General features: G+C 36.9%; 1 protein-coding gene across 4 annotated transcripts in view; it reads right to left on the bottom strand.

Annotated features, from left to right (window-relative positions):
* CERT1 (ceramide transporter 1) overlaps positions 1-24,481 on the bottom strand; it is a 136,994-nt gene that overhangs the window by 22,034 nt on the left and 90,479 nt on the right. For 3 of the 4 annotated variants that reach the window (XM_077139437.1, XM_077139436.1, XM_077139438.1), the window contains 4 exons: positions 10,833-10,925; positions 4,089-4,175; positions 1,026-1,118; positions 440-517 (listed from right to left, as the gene is read on the bottom strand). In XM_077139437.1, coding sequence (XP_076995552.1) covers positions 440-517; positions 1,026-1,118; positions 4,089-4,175; positions 10,833-10,925 — 351 coding nt within the window. The remainder of the gene's footprint in view (positions 1-439; positions 518-1,025; positions 1,119-4,088; positions 4,176-10,832; positions 10,926-24,481) is intronic. The other variant, XM_077139435.1, reaches the window with a different exon arrangement.

Raw genomic sequence — 24,481 nt, 5'->3', positions numbered from 1 at the left:
TATTTCTGTTGAATGTAACTTAGGGAACATTTTAAATTAGATCAAAAATTATGTAGAAACGTGCTTTTATGCCATCACATATCCTGTAGATCATATACATCAAAACTGCTGAATTCTGTTTGAAGAAACAAATATTACACGTATAAAAACAAGGTACTTTCTACTTCCTTCAATTCAACTTGAAAATCTTCCTGGAATATCTAATATAAAGGCAAAACTCTAAGCTATTCACAGCAGAAGGTACAAACTACAGGGTACTACATGCAAGCCTGGTAGAGGAACTATTTAGTAGATAAGGAAGGCCTTTTCAATGTTTACTGTTACTGTTCAAATTCAAAACCAAACAAGTGGCCTAATCAAAAGATTTCTAGGAAGTGGAAAAGCAGGCTGAAACAAAGCACAGAAAGACTCAAGTCCACTCTATACAGTTATACAGTACCTGGGAGCTGAATCTGTGCACATCGTCAGAGGCACTGACTAGATCAATGGAAGACATGGAGGAAGAGCGACTATAGGGCTACCAGAGACAGACAAAGAAAAAACCAAGTAATCAGAACAAAGGCACAACAGAGCATTCAGTACCAACTTCCAAACACAAGATAAAGAGAGAAAACAAAGCACCATATGAAACAAGCACAGCAGCAAATGCTGACTTCATGCACCTATTATGTATTATGCTCCGAAATCTTTCTAAAAACAATGTAGTGCTTCCAATAACACAGAATACTACTAGAACCCCAAAGAAAAAGAAAGAGATTTCATTTGACTAGCTACACTTCTAGTAAACTATTTTGGACTAGCGACCCCCTAGCCACCCACTCTCCTTTATTTCCTAAAAAAAAAGAACATTATGGTCAAGAGTTCTAACTGTTTTGGAGGATGCATATGGAATACAACATACGATACAAAAAAAATCTCAATGCTTAGATTCAAGAAAAGGGGAAGAAACTTATACTACAAGATAGTTTTATCAACAGTGAAGGACAATAAACATATACTTTCAGTGAACTCTGACATTATCTTACCTTTTGGACAAATCTATGAGACCCTACAGAAGAAAAGGCATCTCCAGATGGCAGGGATGTGGGCCAATGTAACCTGATCTTTTCACTCTGTGACTGAAAAAACACATAATGTTAAGACGGGAAGGTTTTAAAATTTATTTTGCAGCTTAAAAATGGGTAAATATAACATGGAACTACCAACATTTCATTAATGAACACTTTAGTATTTATAAATATTTGAATCATGAATCTACTTTATAGTCACAAGCCTTGCCAAATTCTGAGACTTACTTCATATATCTCAAATCAACCTCTTTTTTCTGACTCCAAAATACAACCTGAGTTTTTGTCTCCAATTATGACTCCTCAGTATTCCTACACAGTATCGTTTACTATGAGTCAATCTTAACACTACTGACAAAGTAATTTTCTCCTATTTAAAACTATGTTCAAATCAGCCCATTGCATCAGAGTCCTGTAGGCCCAGCCATAGGCTTATATATCATTAGAACCAACAACACTATTTGTTTCACTTACGTTTCTAAGAACAAATCATGTACATCTCTTCAACTGCTCTCCATATCAGGTATTCTGCCTTCATTCCATTATTCCATTCCTGTTAAACTGCCATTTTATCTCTTTCCGCCTTCTCAGCCTGCCTAGTTTCTTCTACCTGACTCATTCAACAAATATTTACTAAATATTACACGCCAAAAACTGTCCTGTGAAGGATAGATGTTCATCTTCTAACTATACAGAAGACAGGTAATTCCTGTTCAACTCTGAACACAACTGCTAAGATACCATTTCTCACTCACTAATTTATCACACCTATCTTTTCCTATGTTTGCAAATTATGTAAACTAAAAAATATGCATCTTTGGAGAACTTCTAAGTACTGGCAATGCTGTTGAGAGTCCTGTGCGATATATAATATTTACAAAGAGGGAAATAACCTGAATCTAAAGAACTGATGCCTTGGATTATTGAAGATTAACTACTTAAGCGCTTTACTACTCTGTAACTATCTTTGAGTATTACATGTCATAAATACATCTATGTGCCTAGCTATTTGGCAAGAAAATTCATAGTCTAAAAAAACAAGTTTAATAACTTGTTTTGTAGAGCATTTTCCAGAGTATCATGAATATATTGAAATTAAAAGACAACATATTCTCATGAATATTTCATTTTCTAAAGCCAAGAGAAGTTTTCATCTATTTTCTTAGGCTTCTAGTCAATTACTGTACTGATATTTAGTAGAGTAGCATTTTAGAGCCAGAAGGGATGCGAATCATCTTGTCTCATCCCCTTGTTTCAAAGATAAGAAAATCAAGGACCAGAGAATGTAAGTGATAAGTTCCTAGCTGCATAGTTAGTCAGTGGCAAAACTAAGAATAAGCTCAAGGTGTCTTGACTCTAAAGTTCACTGCTTTTCCAGTAGTAGAATAGAATTCTTAAGGTGAAAGTTCCCACTTTTACTGAGTGCTGTGTAACATCTTTTGGGTCTATAATATGAACATTTTTTACAAAGTAATGTGGCATGAACTTTGCATTACTAATTTAAACAAAGATAAATGAAAATTAATCACAAGAAGCAATCAGTCTCTACTGTAGGTGGTTTGCCCTTGGCTAGACCAGTAAATGGGTATAATGGTCATGACGTTCTTAGTGATGATGGGACATGAATAAGTCAACTTTTCTATTCAGTTAATGTTATGGTCAGGTACATGTGTCAACTTGGCCAAGTGGTGGTACCTGTCTGTCTGGTGGGGCAAGTGCTGGCCTGTCTATTGCAATGAGACATTCTATGACATTTCATAGAATTAAATCACAATCATGTCAGCTGCATCCACAGCTATCAGCCAAGGGGAGTGTCCTCTGCAATGAGTGATACTTAATCTAATCACTGGAAGCCTTTTAAGGAGAATTCAGAAGAGACAGGCTCTCTTCTTGCTTCGGTTGGCAAACCTCTCCTATGGAGTTCGTCCAGACCCTCTATCAGAATCGTCAGCTTCACAGCCTGCCCTGTGGATTTTGGACTCGGCATTTCCACAGTCACGTGAGACACTTTCATAAATTTTATATTTGCGAGTGTTTCCTGTTGATTCTGTTCCTCTAGAGAACCCTAACTAATACAGTTAATTTGTAGTACAAAACTGATTCATCTATGATTTATTTGCTAGACATTTTATAGCCACAGTTTATTTATACGTGCTCAAAAGGAAGGTTAAGTTTCCAACTTAATAAGCAGAGCTTAAAGTTACGGTGAACTAAAATTTACCCTAAAGTACCATCTAGTGGTAAAATATAACAGTAACACTGCAGAATTAAAGAAGGCAAAGGATCATTCTGAAACTAGAGTTAAAGAATATGAGAAATGCTTTCCTTCAATTTCTATAGAAGTTGCTGGTATAATTGCTTTGTCAATGATGATGACATAACACTAAGCCAAGCAAAGTGAGGAAGACACTACACTACAGGTGAAGGTAGTGAAGGCAATAAAGGGATAAGCTAATGGAAACTGAATAGTACTACCTAGGAACAACCTGAATCAGTTAGTATAGGCATTTTGTTTTACATCATTTTATTATTACTGAGTATTAATTTAAAAAACCCTGTGGGTATAATTTTGTAGGAGGGTGGAGAGCAGATAGGAAAAATAATCTTAAATTCTTGGTCATCTTCCTTTTGAATTCATGTACTTGGTGAATAATGCATACGCTGCTTGGTGAACAGAAATTCAGAGATGGTCTCTTACTAAGACTAAATATATACTTGATATTAATAGAATGATAAAGTTGGATACTTCAAGTAGAACAGGCAGAACTTTTCCATTTAATTTCACATTTATTATGCATATTACCTCAAACAGTTATTGGTCTTCTTTCTATTGCCTGGAAATTGATAAATGAGTGAAAAGACAAAGATTCTTCTACATTTATGACTCACTGTGAATGTAGCTAACTTTCTAGGTTATCAGGTTCATAATTTTCAAATTCTGTTTATCTGAAATAACATATATGAAGGAATGCCTATAGTGTTAAAATGAATTTCAACTTAGAATTTGAATAATAGGTATACCTGTTCTTCTATTTTATCTTGTCTGTCAAGAGCAGCTTCAACAGCATCAAAGAACTCTTCTTCGTTAATCAGACTGTTTGGGCCTTCCTATAAAAACACACATACATACACAAAAAGATACAGCTGTTTAAAGAAAATAGAAAACAACTATAACCCTGGTATTAACTCTAGGGGAAAGCTGAAAATTGACTCAAATATTTCTTGAGCACATATTTATGAATCAGTTGGTATGTAGTATGCTTGACAATATTATCACAAAGATGAGAAACACATGCATTCTGCAAAACATATATGAATGCTAAAATCAATGAACTCACTCAGTGCTACTATTTCCTGTATTCTGACCAATATTGTGTTTGGGTAATAGTCTAGAGCAGGGATTGGCAAACTACACCCCACAGGTCAAATCTAGTTGGCCACCTGCTTTTGTATGGCCTAGAAGCCAAAATCATATTTTTAAATGATGGGGAAAAAAACCCCAAAAGAATAACATTGTGTGACATGTGGGAATTACAAGACATTCAAATTTCAGTGTCCATAGGTATTAAGTTCTACTGGAACACAATCATGCTCTTTCATTTACATGCTGTCTATGGCTGCTTTAACACAACAGTGGCGGAGCTGAGTAGGTGTGACAGAGACAATAAGGTCTGCAAAGCTTAAAATATTTATGGATCACAAAGTCTAAGATATTTACGATCTGGCTCTTTAGAAAAAAAGCTTGCCTAAGCCCACTCTACAGAAACCACTATCTAGTTGGAGATTAAGGTACATACAAGGTGGCAGAAGATCTACAGTCAATGGGAAGTACAGAAAGGAGATCAGAGGGGAATGGCACAGGCATATGAAAGCCTTGCTTTAATGAAGTCATTCCAAATCTTTGAGAGTTACTGGGAATCCCCAACAAACTACTTATTAAAAAAACCCACCTTTTTATTAAATACAACATACAGAACAGAGCACATCTCAGTGAATTCACCCTTCCAACAACTAGCCAGGTCACGAGGGTCATGAAAAAGAACTTTAACAATCCAGAGACTCCCTCCTGCAGGTCTCCTTTTATAAAGCCAAAACACTCCAAAGACACTCAAATACCACAGCAGCATTATCTATGATATCTATGAGAAAATATCCAAAATCTACTCCAAATTCAATGTACTTTCTAATGATTTTTAAATTATTGATCATAACCACATCTATGCTCTAAAAATTAGTAATACACATTCAGTTTACAGGGTGCTAGTCAATTCAGAGCTTTAGGAGTCTACTAATACCCATTAAAAATTTCCACTTTGCCAGTGGAAGACTAGTAAAATGGGTTATTCTTTTTTTCCTTTGATAACAACTCTGAGGGAGATGTAGTAATGTCGTTAGAATAAAATTTCCCTTATTAAAAGACTTAAAAATATTTTTTATCTCATCATGCTTACCAAGAAAAGGTGCTGCGTATTGCTAAATATACTGGAAACTCTATAGCCTTTATTACCCTCTAAGTGGCATTTCTTAGGTTAATGACGTTCCTTGAAGAGTTCTCTTCCCTTGGAGTCCTAATTTCCTTCCTCCCTCTTGAAGTACTCCTCCTCCTAGGTCTATTCCTTAAATGTTCCTTCTGGTTCCAAACTTTTGCTCTCCTCTCAGCATTCTTATTCATTTCCAAAGCTTAAGTCACCAACTGATGATGCCCCAATTCATTGCTACCTTATACTTTTATATACTTTTATAGAATCTTATATATTGTCCTAGGTGTTCTTTAGGATTGGCAGGAATGGTTTTGGTTGGGGTTTGGCAAGTTATCATAGGTAGCAATGTCTAACTGAAGCCTGCATAAGAGGGAACTCCAGAGTAGCCTCTTGATTCTATCTGAACTCTCTCAGTCACCGAGACCTTATTTGTTACACTGGAAGGTGTATTTTAAATTGGTGCATAAAGGGTGGTTTATTCAACAAGTAGCCCTGGAATAAAATATAGATTCCTATATGATATTCCTAATTTAAAAATATCCAGATATATTAACAACACATTTAGAAGAGATCATTAAAACATTAAAAACCAGAAAATATTGGTAAATATTTGAAATAAAGAATGCCTTTTTCAGCATGAAACATATAGAGATCACTTATCAAAAGACTGAGGGATCAATTACATGTAGGCTTAAAGCTTCTATATGGCAAAACCCATTATCACCGAAAGGAAGAAAATATTGAAAGAATGAAAGGCAAATATTATACATCTTCTAAATCAAAAGAAACAACAGCAACAACATTCTAATAAAACATTCAAATAACCTGGGCAAGTGAGACATTAAAGAAATATAAAGATCAATAAACATATACCCCACCCCCCCAAAAAAAGATTCAATCACATTAATAAATAAAGCAATATTTTTTGGCTCTGAAGCCAGTAAACACATATACCTAGCACAAGGACCATCCAACCTTTCTCCCTGAAAAAAACCTGTGCTGACAGAAGCAGACAAGAACAACATGCAAATATATATGGCTGGTAGCAGATAAACTAGAACACATTATTTTAGTTAAAAGCCTGGACTTTACACATGACAAGATGGATGAGGCTTGAGGACATAAAGCTGAGTGAAATAAGCCAGATACAAAAGGACAGATACTGTATGATTCCACTTTTATGACCATGGTAAAGGTAAAATCAGAGGCTTACAATACAGAATATAGGGGACTTAGAGATACATAGAAGCTAGAGATGGGTAAATGGTTAGCTACTGAGGTTGAACTCAAATATAAGGGAATAGATAGAAGTAGGGAACAGAGAGAAGTGAAGGCAGTTCACTAGTGGGTCTATAAGTAATATTACCACATTGAAGGTGAATATGATTGAAAGGAGTTGTAAAGACCCATATGTTCCACCAATTAACACTACAAATATAATTAAGTTCTTGCATGAACTACTGCAAAGGCATGAAAGAGTATATAAATTTGGGGAATAGAGAGAAAACCACTATTTCATGCTATGGGCTGTGTTTAATAGGAAAACATCAAGAGTATCATAGCAACACCTGGGATAAATAATGGGGGGAGAGACAAGAGTTCAGGGAAGGTCTGGATTTTCTATTTGGTGAGGGTGTGTTTATCGACTATCTTTCTCCTGGGAACAATGACATCATCTAAAATTGAGGGTGTTGATGGACTGTGGACTTTGGACATTACACATGATCCCCAATGAATGGAGGTGGCTGAAGGATGCACTGACTGAGAAGTAGATTGGCGAATGATGGTATATATATATGACTGGATATTGTGCTGCTACAAGAAGGAACAAAGTTGAGGCATGCAACAATGTGAATGGACCCATGCGACATCTAGTGGGACATTTCTTTTAAATATTTAGAAAATATTTGTTAGAAAACAGGGGCCTAGATTGTAAGCTGTTCTTATAGCAGTCACATTTAGTCTGGAGTGATAATTGTTATTTCTGGATTTTGAGAGGCTGTTTTATAAACTGATATTTAGGATGAAGAATGAAGCTGATCAGATAGGGATTAAGGTAATTCAGAATACAGGGATAAGGAAAACATAATTCAGAACCTTATCTACTCTTTGAGACCAAAGAAAGAAAGATTTCTTTTGTCCAGAACCTAAATTTTCTGTGGCACATAATCTAACACAACTTGTCTAGACAGATCAATTAAACAATCCAAACACAGGGAGCCCAGAATAAAAATGAGGGCCTTTAATCCTGTATAGCTTAGTGTAATGCCTGGACACATCCCAGAGTATATTAAGCAGATAATCAAAAAGTGTTGGCAAAGTCCCTTCAAAGATGGGAGAAAAAATATGGAACTATTAAACTTTACCACCAGGGAAAGCCCTGATACTGTGGCAAACATTAGGGACACCCCAAATCAACAGGCCAAGCCCTTGATCTTGAGGCTTACTGTTGTGAAGCTTATGTACGTAGTGGAGAAGCTTAACCTATCTATAGGCATGCCTAAGAGTTATTTCTGTAGGACCTCTTTTGTTACTCAGATGTGGCCTCACTCTCTTTAAGCCCAACTCTGCAAGTGAAAACATTGCCCTCCTCCCTACGTGGGACATAACATACAGGGGTGAGTGAAAGTTTCCCTGGTGGCATGGTAGATGACTCCCAGGGATGAGCCTGGCCCTGGCACCATGAGATCAACAATACCATCCTGACCAACAGGGGGAAAAGAAGTATAACAAGGTGTCAGTGGCTGAGAGAGTTCAAATAGAGTTGAGAGGCTATTCAAGAAATCACTCTTATGCGAGTTTTAGTTAGACATTGCTACCTACCATAACTTGCGAAAGCCCAACCAAAACCATTCCAGCCAATACTAAAGAACACCTAGGGCATTATATATTCTACAAAGGTTCCACAAACTAGAGTAACTTTCCAGAAATCCTACAACTTCCAGACGGGTCCACCATTCCAGAATATCATTCCCCTATCTCATATTATTGACAGCCTCTTACAAAATGAAAAAGTTAGAATGGGCTTAGCCCAAGTACCCCTAAAGAGTGGGAGAAAGATCAAAGGTGATGATGGAGTTATACAGAGAAGGTAGGGTTTAACAAACGAGCATGACTGTTGAATCATTAAATTGATATTTATTTTAGTCTCCAATATGTTAGAGCAGCTAGAAGTAAAAACCTAAAATTGTGGAATTGCAGCCTATACCAAACTCTGAAATCTGTTCTACAACTGTTTGCTGTGATGTGCTTTGAAACTTATTGCTTTTTTGTATATATGTTGTTTTTCCCCATCACATAGTTGTACATTCATCATCATGATCATTTCTTAGAACATTTGCACCAATGCAGAAAAAGAAATAAAAAGAAAACAAAAAATTCATACATACTATACCCCTTACCCTTTCCTTTCATTGATCACTAGCATTTCAATCTACTAAATTTAACACTTATTTCCCCTATTATTTATTTATTTTTAATCCATGTGCTTTACTCATCTGTCCATAAGGTAGATAAAAGAAGCCTCAGACTCAAGGTTTTCACAATCACACAGTCACATTGCAAAAGCTATATCATCATACAATCATCTTCAAGAAACATGGCTCCTGGAACACAACTCTGCATTTTCAGGCAGTTCCCTCCAGCCTCTCCATTACACCTTAACTAAAAAGGTGATACTTATATAATGCGGAAGAATAACCTCCAAGATAACCTCTCAACTCTGTTTGGAATCTCGGCCATTGACACTTTATTTTGTCTCATTTCTCTCTCCCCCCTCACAAAAAAGAAAAAAAATTAAAAAAAAAAAATTAATCTTGAGAAAACTTGTTACAGAAAAACCTGTCTATACTCTTTTCAAAAATATATTATGAAAGGCAGAAAAACAGGAAGTCTTGCAGATTAAAGTGAAAAGGACACAACAACTAAATGCAATGCGTGATCCTGGATTGGACCCTAGGAAGACTGTCATAAGGGACAATACTGATACAATTAGCAAAATCTGATTGTATATTAGGTAACAGTATTGTATCAACGTTAAATACACTGATTTTGAGTATTGTTTCATTAGAGACTGTCCTTATTCTTGGGAAACAGATGCTGAAATCATTAGGGGCAAAGGGCATGATGTATGCAACTTACTTTCAAATGGTTCAGAGATAAAAAGTGTAAATGTATATGTATATATATATATATATATATATATGTATATATATATATATATATATGTATATATATATAGAGAGAGGATGATAAAGCAAATGTGGCAAATATTAGTAAGTAATTTATAAACTTATTTATAAATTTATCAATAAATCTAGTATATGAGAAAAAGACCCTCAGCTTTTAGGGTGTATGTGAATTTTCTGTAATCTTTCTATTAACATATTTTATTTATCATATTAAAAAATAAGATAATTTAAAATGCTGATAGTTCTCCCAAAACATAAACCTAAAATACTGAAACAATCTGCTTAGCTTCAGAATAAAAATCATTATTGTAAAAGTGTATAGTTTAGAAATCTAGATTCTTAGCCCCCAAGAAGATAAATATATATAAATTTTATACGCCTCAAAAACAATGAAATGACAGCTTAGTAATTTTAAAATATTACAGTTCAAGTCTCATCATTATGGATTTCTACAGTTGGAAACACATTCCTACAGATCAACAGTAGTACTTTTTTTCCCTTCCAGTATAAAAAAATGACAAGAAATTTCCTATTTTCTTAAATAGAAGCTAGCTGTAACTATTTTTCATTCTACTTCTATCTCAATGAGACATACTCCTTGGCAACCAATTTAAAAAAATCTTCATTTCAGGAATGTCAATAATGTTTAAAGCAATTACCAGACACATTTCTTGCACTTTTTTTCTTTAAAGAAATATGGCAAACAGCTTATAAAATTTATGTATATATAAATATAAATGTGCAGGGGTGGGAGCTGGAGAGGGAGATTTTATTAATTGATTAACAAGTAAACAAAAGGGAAAATAAGTTGGTTTTAGATGATCTGAAACTTAAAGGCAATTTTAGGACAGTTTATCTTCCTGCTACGGATAAGAACCTAAAATACAGTATAGACTAAAACCTTTAGTCAGTAAGAGTACTCCCTGGTACTTGTATAACATGAAATACATATTTAACCAAAATAAACGTTGAGTAACAAATCATATGTAAATCTAGGCTATTTAAAGATTACAAAAGCGTTATTTAAAAATTAGTCACTGCTGTGATATGGCATATGTGTTTCCCTTTCTAAGATTAAAAAAAAAAATTCATACCTCATAATCTGGTCCTCCAAAGTGGGATTTTTTCTTAAGTTCTGTCACGGCATTTTTGTAGGCTTCCTCTATTCGTCTTCTTTTCTCAATTTCCTATTAAAGGAAAAAAAAAAGCAAGTGAAAAATTAGGTAGATTTCTTCTGCCTTTCACAGAAACTTCAAAAATTTGATCACATAACAATTCCACCAGGCATGAAAAATTAGAATATTATTCTGCCTAAGAAATCATATGTGCTGGTTTGAAAGGCTATATGGATCCTAGAAAAGCCATATTTTAATCAAAATCCCATTTCGTAATGGCAGAATAATCCCTATTCAATACTGTATGTTTGAATCTGTAATCAGATAATTTCCATGGAGATGTGATTTAATCAAGAGTGGTTGTTAAGCTGGATTAGGTGATGACATGTCTCCACACATTTGGGTAGGTATTGATAAGTTTCTGGAGTCCTACAAAAGAGGAGAGCAGAGAATGCAGCAGCACCACGAAGCAGAGAGTCCACGAGTCAGCAACCTTTGGGGGAAGGAAAATGCCTCCTGGGGAGCCAGGAGAAAAAGCTAGCAGATGACGCCATGTGTCCTTCCAGATGAGAGAGAAGCCCTGACTGTGTTCGCCATGTGCCATCTCACTTGAGAGAGAAACCCTGAACTTCATCACCCTTCTTGAACCAAGGTATCTTTTCCTGGATGCCTTAGATTGGACATTTCTATAGACCTAATTGGAACACTTTCTTGGCCTTAGAACTATAAACTAGCAACTTATTAAATTCCCCTTTTAAAAGCCATTCTGTTTCTGGTATAATGCATTCCAGCAGCTAGCAAACTAGAACATCATATTTTCTGTGCTAGATATATATATATGCTACCACTTAAATCACCACTAAAATTGCCATATAGATAGGTTACGTATGTAAAGGACTAAGTAACCGCAGAAGTCTCTAAAATACACTTAAAAAGATAATTAGCACCAGAGAAATGCCTATAATATATTCTCGCAGATTTTTTTCCCCAGTAAGAGCATTATTTATTTTGTTATAAAGAAAAAAGGCAAGGAAAAGGTATCAGGAAGAAAATAACTCAATATGTGGAACCAGTAAATTCTAAGAAGATATTTTAGGAAAGATACATTTCTAGTATTTAATGACAGCTGGTTAAGACTATTTTAGAGTTGAAAAAGACCTTAGATGCGTGTTTTAACCCTCTTCTTTTATAGATAAAGCCTACAGGCCTGAGAGGCTTTATGACTCAAACTCAACACTCATTAAAAAGGCTGGCCCTGAAGATGGTGGCTTAGTAAGACGCGCGGGTCTTAGTTCCTCCTCCAGAAAAGCAACTAAAGAAACAGAAACAATACGAAACAGCTCCCGGAGCCACGACAGAGACCAAAAAGACAGCGTACCCCATTCTGGAACGGCTGAACGGGCAGGGAGAATCCGCTGCGGTGAGATACCCGAGGGGCGCGCGTTTTCACGGCCGGGGCGGCTGGCGACTGGGGTCCCCTCCACGCACGTGGCTCCCCGGTCTGACTGGGAACGTTGGATAGCGGGGCCCTCCCACCACGCTTGGCGTCTCGGGCCAGCTGGGTAATTTGGACCGGTACTCCCTGAAGATGCGGCGGCCGGCGACCCCCCCCCCTCCACGCGCGGTTTCCCGGGCCGACTGCGAGATTCGGATTGGCAAGTTAAAGGAGCCACAGCATCTTTTACTGGTGGGCCCCGCAGACAGACGAGCGCCACGAGCGCCACCTACTGGGCAGGAAAAGAAAAACAACCCAGAGATTTCACAGAAAAACCTTTCAACCAGCCGGGTCCCACACCCAGGGAAATCTGATCAAATGCCCAGACACCAGCAGAAAATAATGGATGACGCTCAGAAAATTAAAGATATGGCCCAGTCAAAGGAACAAACCAATAGTTCAAATGAGATACAGGAGCTGAGACAACTAATGCTGAATATACGAACAGAAATGGAAAAACTCTTCAAAAACCAAATCAATAAATTGAGGGAGGACATGAAGAAGACATGGGCTGAACAAAAAGAAGAAATAGAAAATCTGAAAAAACAAATCACAGAACTTATGGGAGTGAAGGACGAAGAAGAAAAAATGGAAAAAACAATGGATACCTACAATGGTAGATCTAAAGAGACAGAAGCTACAATTAGTGAACTGGAGGATGGAACATCTGAATTCCAAAAAGAAACAGAAACTATAGGGAAAAGAATGGAAAAACTTGAGCAGGGGATCAGGGAACTGAATGACAATATGAAGCGCACAAATATACGTGTTGTGGGTGTCCCAGAAGGAGAAGAGAAGGGAAAAGGAGGAGAAAAACTAATGGAAGAAATTATCACTGAAGATTTCCCAACTTTTATGAAAGACCTAAATTTATATATCCAAGAAGTGCAGCGCACCCCAAAGAGAATAGACCCAAATAGGCGTTCTCCAAGACACTTACTAGTTAGAATGTCAGAGGTCAAAGAGAAAGAGAGGATCTTGAAAGCAGCAAGAGAAAAACAATCTGTCACATACAAGGGAAACCCAATAAGACTATGTGTAGATTTCTCAGCAGAAACCATGGAAGCTAGAAGACAGTGGGATGATATATTTAAATTACTAAAAGAGAAAAACTGCCAACCAAGACTTCTATATCCAGCAAAATTGTCCTTCAAAAATGAAGGAGAAATTAAAACACTTATAGACAAAAAGTCACTGAGAGAATTTGTGACCAAGAGACCAGCTCTGCAAGAAATACTAAAGGGAGCACTAGGGTCAGATACGAAAAGACAGAAGAGAAAGGTATGGACTAAAGTGTAGAAAGAAGGAAAATCAGATATGATATATATATAATACAAAAGCCAAAATGGTAGAGGAAAATATTATCCAAACAGTAATAACACTAAAAGTTAATGGACTGAATTTCCCAATCAAAAGACATAGAATGGCAGAATGGATTACGACCCAGCAATACCACTGCTAGGTATCTACTCAAAGGACATAAGGGCAAAGACACAGACGGACATTTGCACACCAGTGTTTATAGCAGCATTATCTACAATTGCAAAGAGATGGAAACAGCCAAAATGTCCATCAACAGATGAGTGGCTAAACAAACTGTGGCGCATACCTACGATGGAATATTATGCAGCTTTAAGACAGACTAAACTTATGAAGCATGTAATAACATGGATGGACCTAGAGAACATTATGCTGAGTGAGTCTAGCCAAAAACTAAAGGACAAATACTGTATGGTCCCACTGATGTGAACAGACATTCGAGAATAAATTTGGAATATGTCCTTGATAACAGAGTCCAGCAGGAGGTAGAAACAGGGTAAGATAATGGCCAATTGGAGTTGAAGGGATACAGACGGTGTAACAGGACTAGATACAAAAACTCAAAAATGGACAGCACAATAATACCTAATTGTAAAGTAATCATGTTAAAACACTGAATGAAGCTGCATCTGAGCTATAGGTTTTTGTTTTGTTTTGATTTTACTATTATTACTTTTATTTTTTTCTCTATATTAACATTCTATATCTTTTTCGGTTATGTTGCTAGTTCTTCTAAACCAATGCATATGTACTAAGAAATGATGATCATGCATCTATGTGATGATGTTAAGAATTAATGATTGCATATGTAGAATGGTATGATCTCTAAATGTTGGGTTAATTTCTTTTTTTCCGTTAATTAAAAAAAAAAAAAAAAAGAGAAGGGATAATTGGAGCTGAAGGGATACAGACTGTACAACAGGACTGGATATAAAAACTCAGAAATGGACAGCACAATACTACCCAATTTTAATGCAATTATGTTAAAACACTGAATGAAGCTGCATGTGAGGTATAGGTTTTTTTTTTTTTTTTTTTTTCTTTCTATTATTGTTTTAATTCTTATTCTGTTGTCTTTTTATTTCTTTTTCTAAATCGATGCAAATGTACTAAGAAATGATGAATATGCAACTATGTGATGTTATTAAGAATTACTGATTGTACATGTAGATTGGAATGATTTCTAATTGTTTTGTTAATTCTTTTTTTAATTAATAAAAAAAAAAAAAAAAAAAAAAAAAAGAGAAAATTGCACTAAGAACCACCAGAATGGTTACTACGGTCAACTACCACTTGCCTATACTAAGTATTTTCAAGGGCGCAGAGCAAGTGGAATTCTCATATACTGCTGGTAGACGGGTAAGTTTGTATAACCACTTTGGAAAACTGTTTGCCAGTACCCACTACAACTAAACATACACCTATGAATCACCAACTGTACTCTTAGGAATAAGCCCAAGAGAAACGAGTGCATAAATCCATGAAAAAAAAACAACAGAAAACAAAACAGCAACACAGGAATGCTCACAGCAGCTCTATTCATAATAGCAAAAAAGTGAAATCAAACCCAAATGGCCACCAGCAAGAGAATGGATATATAAATAGTGGTATAATCACATAATGAAATGCTATACAGCACTAACAAAGGATGAACTACTACTAAATTTAACAACATGTATGAGTATGGTGTCGAGGGAAAAAAGCCAAAGATTATATATTACATGATATATAATATATGATTCTATTTATGTGATATTCAAGAACAGGGAAAACTAATCTATAGTGACAAGTTAAAACTATGTTCAACTCTAGAAGTGGGGATGCAGCATGGACTGGGAAGGTACATGAACGAACCTTCTGGGAGCTAGAAAAGTTTTATACCTTGATTTCAGTGGTGGTTACAAGAGTGTAGACATATATGTAAAAAAACTTAGTCAAGCAGCATACCTAGGATTGGTGCACATCACTGTATGTATGACATATATCTCAATGAAAAAAGGGAACAAAACAAAAACACAGTGTGACAATATTAAAGAGACTTAGGAGAAAGTGAAAAAGCAAGTGAAAGAAACATCTATGAGTCTATTAATGCAATCAAAGTTATCCTCGATGAACAGACTTGCTCTTATATTGCTAAAAACTGAAACTGTTTGACCTTAGAATATTTGGGTTTCCTGGACATAGCTAGCTAACAAATATATTACTTTCTATAACAGAAGAGATTATTATTCCAGGTAACCAAGCAAAATCATTACCACTAAAGAAATACTAATTTTCAATTACCTAGATGAAAGAAAAATGAAACTGACACTAGAAATCTTCATAAAAGTATAATTTAAATCAACAACTCTATTACTAAATTGCTGTTATTATGTCACCTATCACCTTTATCTCTGCATTCACTAAATTTTAAGTCCCTTGAAGGATTATTTCCTGTTCATCATTGCTTCCTAGCTTAGGACCTAGCACAAAGTAGGGATGCAAATAATTCTTGAATGAAACAGAACAGTTTCAATAAAACCATAGTAAGTTATTACCATTCTTTTCAATTCAATTTTATGAATTGTTTAAAAGACATTTGTTGATAAAGAACACTTTCTATTTAATAACTTTTCTAGTCTGCTTAATAACCATTCCATGTAAAATGTAACTGGCATCCTATTATTTCAACCTTGAGAAAAAAACTGCAGTAAAAAAGGTGAATAAGATTTGACATCAGATAGACTTATAAGAAGACGACAAAACACAATAGTTTCCAGATTTCAACTAATACTGCCAATCTTTTGTGTCATTCTTTAGGTAAGTGTGAGACATGCAGAAGCAGCAAAAGTAGTTTTTTCACAGATCTTTTGCTCTACTTATTACTCCCCAATAAAGAAAGGCAAAGGCAAACATCAACAATCCCGAGGGCAACCCAAGTCCCCTCCTGAGGCAGCACATTAGCAGTGCTGAAACACGTGTGAATGTGGCTGACGGCAGAAGTTCAGAGTCACGCATGTCACCAGAAGGAATGCCAGAGGGTAAAACGTGAGACCACATAACTCAGGAAAGCTTGTGGTGGCTGAGGACTGTGACTAAAAGTACAAATATAAAAACTTTCTTCCATGGACTAGAACAAATGTACAGCACTATTACAAGGAGTAATAATAGAGTGGTACATGGAAAAAAATGACCTGTTGCAAGCTATGGACTACAGTTAACAACAATGTCTCACTATTCTCTCCTCAACAGTAACTGATGGACTATACCAACGCTCGGGATCAATGACAGGTGTAGAATAGCAGGCATGGGATGCTTAAATTCTTTCTCTTTTTATTGGAGTAATAAAAATGTTCTAAAATTCATTGTGGTGATGAACGATAACTATATGATGGTACTATATAAGCCACTGATTATATGCTTTAGATGGATACTATAGTGTATGAATGTATCTTAATAAAATTGCATTAAAAAAGAAAACACATACACAAAGTCCACTTCCATTTTCAGCAGGGCAAATAAGAAACTTGATTGCTGTAAAGATGAGGAAGCCATTATTACATTTGATTCTCTTGAACCTTTAGGCAATGGTTTTAAGAGATTGCCAGTTACCTTAATATATTATTTGGTTTGTGATGGTTAGATTCATATGTCAACTTGACCAGTTGATGGTGCCCAGATGTCCGATCAAGCAAGCACTGGCCTAAGTGTCACTGCAAGGACATTTTGCAGCTGGTTAATAAACCAGAAGGCTAGTTTATCAAATCATCAACTGGTTGATTGCATCTGTGGCCAATTACATCTACATCAAATAAGGGAGTGTCTTCTGCAATGAAAGAATCCAATCATCTGGATTTAATCTAATCAGTTGATGATTTTTTTTTTTTTTTAAGGGAGAAGAGAGAATTTTAACTTTTCTTCAGCTGGCCAGCCTCTTCTGGAGAGTTCACTGATGACCTTCATCAGAGTTGCCAGCTAGCGGCTTGCCTTATAAAATTTGGACTTGTAAATCCCCAAAGTCATGTGAGACATTTCTTTTTTAAAAATTTATTTATTAATTAAAAAAATTAAGAACAAACAAAAACATAAACATATAATTCTGTTCTACATATATATTCAGTAATTCTCAATATCATCACATAGTTGCATATTCATCATTTCTTAGAACATTTGCATCGATTCAGAAAAAGAAATAAAAAGACAACAGAAAAAGAAATAAAGCAATAACAGAAAAAAAAAGATTATACATACCATACCCCTTACCCTTCATTTTCATTTATCACCAGCATTTCAAACTAAATTTATTTTAACATTTGTTCCCCCTATTATTTATTTTTATTCCATATGTTCTACTCATTTCTTGACAAGGTAGATAAAAGGAGCATCAGAGACAATGTTTTCATAATCACACAGTCACATTGTGACAGCTATATCATTATTCAGTCATCCTCAAGAAACATGGCTACTGGAACACAGCTCTACATTTTCAGGCAGTTCCCTCCAGCCTCTCCATTACATCTTGAACAACAAGGTGATATCTACTTAATGCATAAGAATAACCTCCAGGACAACCTCTCGACTATGTTTGGAATCTCTCAGCCATTGACACTTTGTCTCATTTCACTCTTCCACCTTTTGGTCGAGAAGGTTTTCTCAATCCCTTGATGCTAAGTCTCAGCTCATTCTAGGGTTTTTCTCAATCCCTTGATGCTGAGTCTCAGCTCATTCTAGGATTTCTGTCCCACGTTTCCAGGAAGGTCCACACCCCTGGGAGTCATGCCCCATGTAGACAGGGGGAGGGTGGTGAGACTGCTTGTTGTGTTGGCTGGAGAGAGAGGCCACATCTGAGCAACAAAAGAGGTTCTCTTAAGGGTGACTCTTAAGGCCTTAATTTTAAGTAGACTTGACCTATCCTTTGTGGGGCTGAGTTTCATATGAACAAACCCCAAGACTGGGGGCTCAGCCTATAGCTTTGACTGTCCACACTGCTTGTGAGAATATCAAGAATTCAACTTGGGGAAGTTGCATTTCTCCCCGTTCATGTGACACACTTTTTTTTTTTTTTTTTTTTTTTTTTTTTTTTTAAAGAGAGAGGGAGGAAAGGAAGGAAAGACAGAGAAGGAAGGAAGGATGGAAGGAAGGAAGGGAGGAAGAAAGGGAAACATTTTTAAACATTTTCTTGTTTTATTATATTTTGTTTGTTTGTTTGTTTTTTACATGGGCTGGGGCCGGGAATCGAACCGGGGTCCTCTGGCACGGCAGGCAAGCACTCTTGCCCGCTGAGCCACCGCGGCCCGCCCCATGTGAGACACTTTTATAAAATCTTTTACTTATAGATATATTGTTGGTTCTATTTCTCTAGAGAATACTGAGTAATATAGCTTGGTACATGGAATGGTTCCTGAGAATCTTAAAAATCAGTTTTTACAATTGGTTTTCTACTCTGATTAGATTCAAAGGCACTAACGACTCCATTTCTAATAATCAAGATGGCACTGACAGACCATTGCATGAGCTGACAATACAGATATGCAAAATATCATCACCTGATTCTCCTAATAGTATTCTTACATGAGGCAAGGCTCTGGGTGACAGTGTTTTTGACATGTTAACAGAGTTTTGTAGATTAAGATGTATAATGATGTTGGCTGATTGTTCTTAGATATGCTGGATACAATTATGAGAGAAAGGAATGAGCTGAAGCTAAAGGCTTCAAATTTGAAATTTAAACACCATATGAAAGATGTAAAAGTTTACATGTATGGAAAAAAAAAAGTTTATATGTGTGCCCTGAAAGAAATTCTTATTTCCTGTGGTTGCAGATGAGATTTTTGAAAACCAGACACAGAGCCTCATTGTGAAAGTAGCAGATTTACAAGGTAAACTAAAATCTCAACCTTGCAGAGTTGTCTGCTGTTAAGGAGCTTTCACTGGAAAAGAATGGGAAACTTGGGATGGGGTCATATGGGTTGATAACGATGGCAGTGGGGACATGGATACCCTGAATTTTGCTGAGTCTTTGCTAGATAGACCTGTAATGGTGTGTCCTGAGGAAACAGCTATCCAACCTCCAGTCTGCCTTTAGGAGACAGCTTTCTGACCTCTAGCTACCATGAGGAAATAGCCACCCAATCTCCAGCATGCCCTGAGGAAACAGCTTTCCTAATGTTCTGGTTTGAAAGAAATATATAGCCTAGAAAAGCCACGTTTTAATCCTGACCCATCTTGTGGAGGCAGCCATTTCTTTTAGTCCTTATTCAGCACTGTAGGTTGGAAACTTGATTATATTATCTTCATGGAGATGTGACACACCCAATTGTGGGTATTAACCTTTGATTAGAGGGATCCACCCATTACAGGTGGGTCATGATTAGTTTACTGGAATCTTTTAAAAGAGGAAACATTTTGGAGGAAGCTTTGGAGCCACAAGAGCAACAGAGTCCACGCAGCCAGAGACCTTTGGAGATGAAGAAGGAAAATGCCCCTGGGGGAACTTCATTAAACAAGAAGCCTGGAGAGAAAGCTAGCAGATGTCACCGTGTTTGCCATGTGCCTTTCCAGCTGAGAGAGAAATCTTGAACTTCATTGTTCCTCTTGAACCAAGGTGTCTTTCCTTGGAAGCCTTAGCCTGGACATTTCTATAACGGTGTCTTAATTGGGACATTTTTATGGCTTTAGAACTGTAATCCTGCAACTTATTAAACTCCCTTTTTAAAAAGACACTCCGTTTCTGGTATATTACATTCCAACAGCTAGCAAACTAGAACACCTGCCACCAGTCTGCCCTGAGGAGTCTGCCATCCAACCTCCATCTAAAGAGATTAACCCTTCAGTGCCAGCTAAACCTGTACCCCCTCTCCTGGGGAAACAGCCCACATCCCCCTGTCTGGAGGGATTACTCCTCTTTTACCAGACAAAACTACAACCAAGTACCATGAGGTAACTGGCTTGAAAGACACTTCTATTCCTTTCCATGACCCATACCCACCATCCCTCTTTACTTTAAGACTCATGACTAGACTAAAATCCCAACAGGCCCCAAAAAACGACATATGAAGTATGAACAATGAGGAAGTATGCTATACTCAAAAAGAACTGCATGAGTTCTCCAATTTATATAGACAGAAATCAGAGTAATATGTACGGGATTAGATATTAAGAAATCAGAGTAATATGTATGGGATAATGATGGAAGGAATATACAGTTGGTTCAGACGGAATTTATGAATATGGGCCTGCTAAGCTGAGATTCTGCATTCAGTGTTGAAGCTCAAGGGGTTGGAAAGGGCATTTGTTTGGGTGGTTGGCTGAAACATGGATCAAAACGTTGCTGACATTACCTAAGTTCAAAATGCCAGAACTGCCCTGGTGTAGTGCAGATGAGGGGATTACCTCAGGAAATATCCAGAGGACACAACCTTCATCAGGACTTGGAGGAACAAATTTGTGAGACTAGCAACTTTGTCCTTTAAAGAGCTCTGTAGTTGCCCTTCTCTGTAGGTCAGAAATTACTGTGTGAACTACCATCACTGAACTGGAGTCCTTAAACACAATGGGGGATGTTCAGATCTGGAGTTGGTAAAAGCCAAGAGGTAACAGTTAATTGCCCTAGACAAGGAGAACATGGCTACCATATTAGCAGAATCAAAGCAGCAGTAAAAATAATCTAACTTGCTGAGACTTATGGTGTTGGCCAGATCATGTGGTACCTACAAGTAAAATAGATGGGTAGTCTACTAAATTCTTGTTTGAGCTGTATAAGTAGAAGAGTTCTAGGTCAAGTGAACAGAAGACTAATTTGAATTATAAAAGCAGAGAGTCATGGCCCTTTAATCAATTCCCACATTTGAGACAATTTACAGACCCAGAGCCCCTTGAATGAAGGGAAGGCTGGGTACCTTGGGCAAGTACCCTGTTACACTGCTGAAAATTTACTATGAACCTTCCAGCATTCCCCAAGGAGATCTACGGAATTCCACCCAGGGTAACTGTGCACTAGGAAAAAGGAAATGATTAGATATTTCGTGGATTACTACACAGTGGCAAGAAGTGACACGAATTCCAGGAGATCCGAAATATCACTCTGGTTCACTAGTCAGAGTAGGGGCTTATTGGAGGTCAGGTGATTGACGGAATTTTAGCTTAGGTCCGTCTCACAGTAGGTCTATGGGTTCCCGGACCCATTCTGTGCTTGTTTCCCCAGTTCCCAATATGTTACCATTCCCCAGGGTGATCAGCCTGCTACCTGGTTACAATTACATTGGACCACGTCCATCATGCAAGGGGCAGTGATTTGTCTAATTGGAAACAGACGCATACTCTAGATATGGTTTACTCCAGATATGGGTTTTTCTTCCCTGCGTGCAATACTGTCACCAAAACTACCACCCATGGGACTTATAGAATGCCTTATTCACCCTCACAGTATTTCACACAAGCATTGCTTTTGATCACGGAACCCACTTCACAGCAAATGAAGTATGGCAGTGGGCACATGCTCATGGAATTCTCTGGTCTTGCTATGTTCCCCATCCTCCGGAAGCAGCTGGGTTGATAGAACAGTTGAATGGTCTAATGAAGACTCAATGACAGTGCCAACTAGGTGGCAATACCTTGCAGGCCTGGGGCAATGTTTTCCAGGAGGCTGTGCATGCTCTGAATCAGTGTTCACTCTATGGTGCTGTTTCTTCCATAGCCAATATTCAAGGGTCCAGGAACCAAGAGGTGGAGATAGGAGTGGCACCACTCACTATTTTCCCTAGTGATCCACTAGAAAAATTTTTGCTTCCTGTTGCTGTAACCTTAAGCTCTACTAGTCTACAGGTCTTAGTTCCAAAAGGAGTGCTTCTACCAAGAGACGCAATGATTCCATTGAACTAGAAGTTAAGACTGCTACTTGGTCACTTTGGGCTTCTCATGCCACTGAATCAACAGGCAAGGGAGGGGACTATTGTACTGGTTGGTGTGAATGATCCTGACTATCAAGAGGAAATGGGACTGCAATACACATTGGAGATAAAGATGAGTTTTCCTGGAATATAGGAGATCCCCTAGGGTGTCTCTTAGTACCATACCCTGTGATTAAAGTCCATGGAAAACTTCAACACCCCAATCCAGGCAGGGCTACTTTAGGAATGAAAATTTGGGTCACCTCATCAGGAAAGAACCACACCCAACTGAAGTACTTCCTGAGGGTAAAGGGAACATGGAAGGGGTAGTGAAAGAAGGTAGTGATAAATATAAACTATGACCACATGATCAGTGACAGAAATGAGGACTGTGCTGGTATGAACATTTCCTTCTTGTTTTGTTATAAGTATATTTGTATTTGCACATAAAGCAAATATCTTTTCTTATCATATAATATAAGTAGTATTATTCAAGTTATATATTTAAGTTACAGAATATCAAGTTTAAGAGAGAACGTTACCCTATTCTGGAGAGATTTAGTGTGTTTCTGGTTGTACACAGGACAGCTGAGTATTGTCAGATGAAATATATTTCTGTTATTGCATCCTATTTAGAGATTAAGTATGGTTTAAGGTGATGAATATAACCGCCAAGTGGACAAGGGGTGGACTGTGGTGGCTAGGTTCAGATATCAATTAGGCCAGGTGATGGTGCCCAGCCATCTGTTCAAGCAAGCCCTGGACTAATCATTATCACAAGGACATTTCATGTCTGGTTGATAAACTAGAAGGATGGTTTATTAAATCATCAGTCAGTTGATTGCATCTATGACTGATTACATCTACCATCAACTAAGGGGGTTTCCTCTGAAATTAGGGAAGACTTATTAAGGGAGAAAAGAGAATTTTTACTGCTTCTTCAGCCAGTGAGCCTCCACTGAGGAGTTCACTGATGATCTGTATTGCGGTTGCCACTAGCAGCCTGCCCTATGAAATTCGGACTCATGCATCTCCACAGTTGCATGAGACACCTTTATAAAATTTCATATTTTCAGATATGTCCTGTTGGTTCTGTTTTTCTAAAGAATCATCACTAATACAGTGTGTTTACAGGGAATCTAAAAATTCAATTTGATCCACATTGAATATAGAGTTGATATCTTTGAAGACAATACTTTGACTCTAGAATATCTAGCCAATATGACCTACTGTCACTTGCATTTCAGACTTCTGATTAGTTCTCTTTTCTTCAAAAACATGGGGACCTTTTAAAACACAGAGTGCTATTTAAATTTTATGGCCACTCTGCCATTACATCAGTGAATATTTTGCTTTCCTTAGCATCCTGCTCAAATTGGTAAGATCTTCAAATACTGCAAGCAATGTGACTTACTGATGAACAATAAAATTCACTGTTATCTGGCCTAGTATCCAGAGCTAAATATAAATATAAAAATAGAGTAAAATTCCTTTAATTCTGCTACTTAACACCTAGATATGCTAGGGCTCAAGGTCCTTCTATAAAATGACAGCACTGAATTAGAACTAGGTCAGGTTCTAAGGTATTTTTCAGGTATTACATTTTATTATTTTACTGAATTTGAATTATAAATATAAATTTTCCTTCTAAACCAGTTCAGTGATATTCATCACACTGGAAATTAAATAGTCATAATATTCTTATCAGTGTGCAATTTAAACAAAGGCCCGAAAATACAAACATAAACCAAAAGTTCAATAGAACAACATAACATGTTAAGTGACATCACCATGACCTCTGAAATACATGGCTATGACTGTAATAAGTAAATGTTTAACTTTATAAATCGGTGTCTAAGTTAGTTCATACAACTTAAACAGCTTCATGTTTTAGATGCTAATGCTGGGTAATTTAAATGATTCATCACTTCCATTCCAAAGCATTA

This window comes from Tamandua tetradactyla, chromosome 21, assembly GCF_023851605.1.
Source record: "Tamandua tetradactyla isolate mTamTet1 chromosome 21, mTamTet1.pri, whole genome shotgun sequence".
In the NCBI taxonomy this organism is placed as follows: Eukaryota; Metazoa; Chordata; class Mammalia; order Pilosa; family Myrmecophagidae; genus Tamandua; species Tamandua tetradactyla.
The sequence above is the reverse complement of the archived record's forward strand: the minus strand, read 5'-3'. Positions and strand labels throughout refer to the sequence as shown.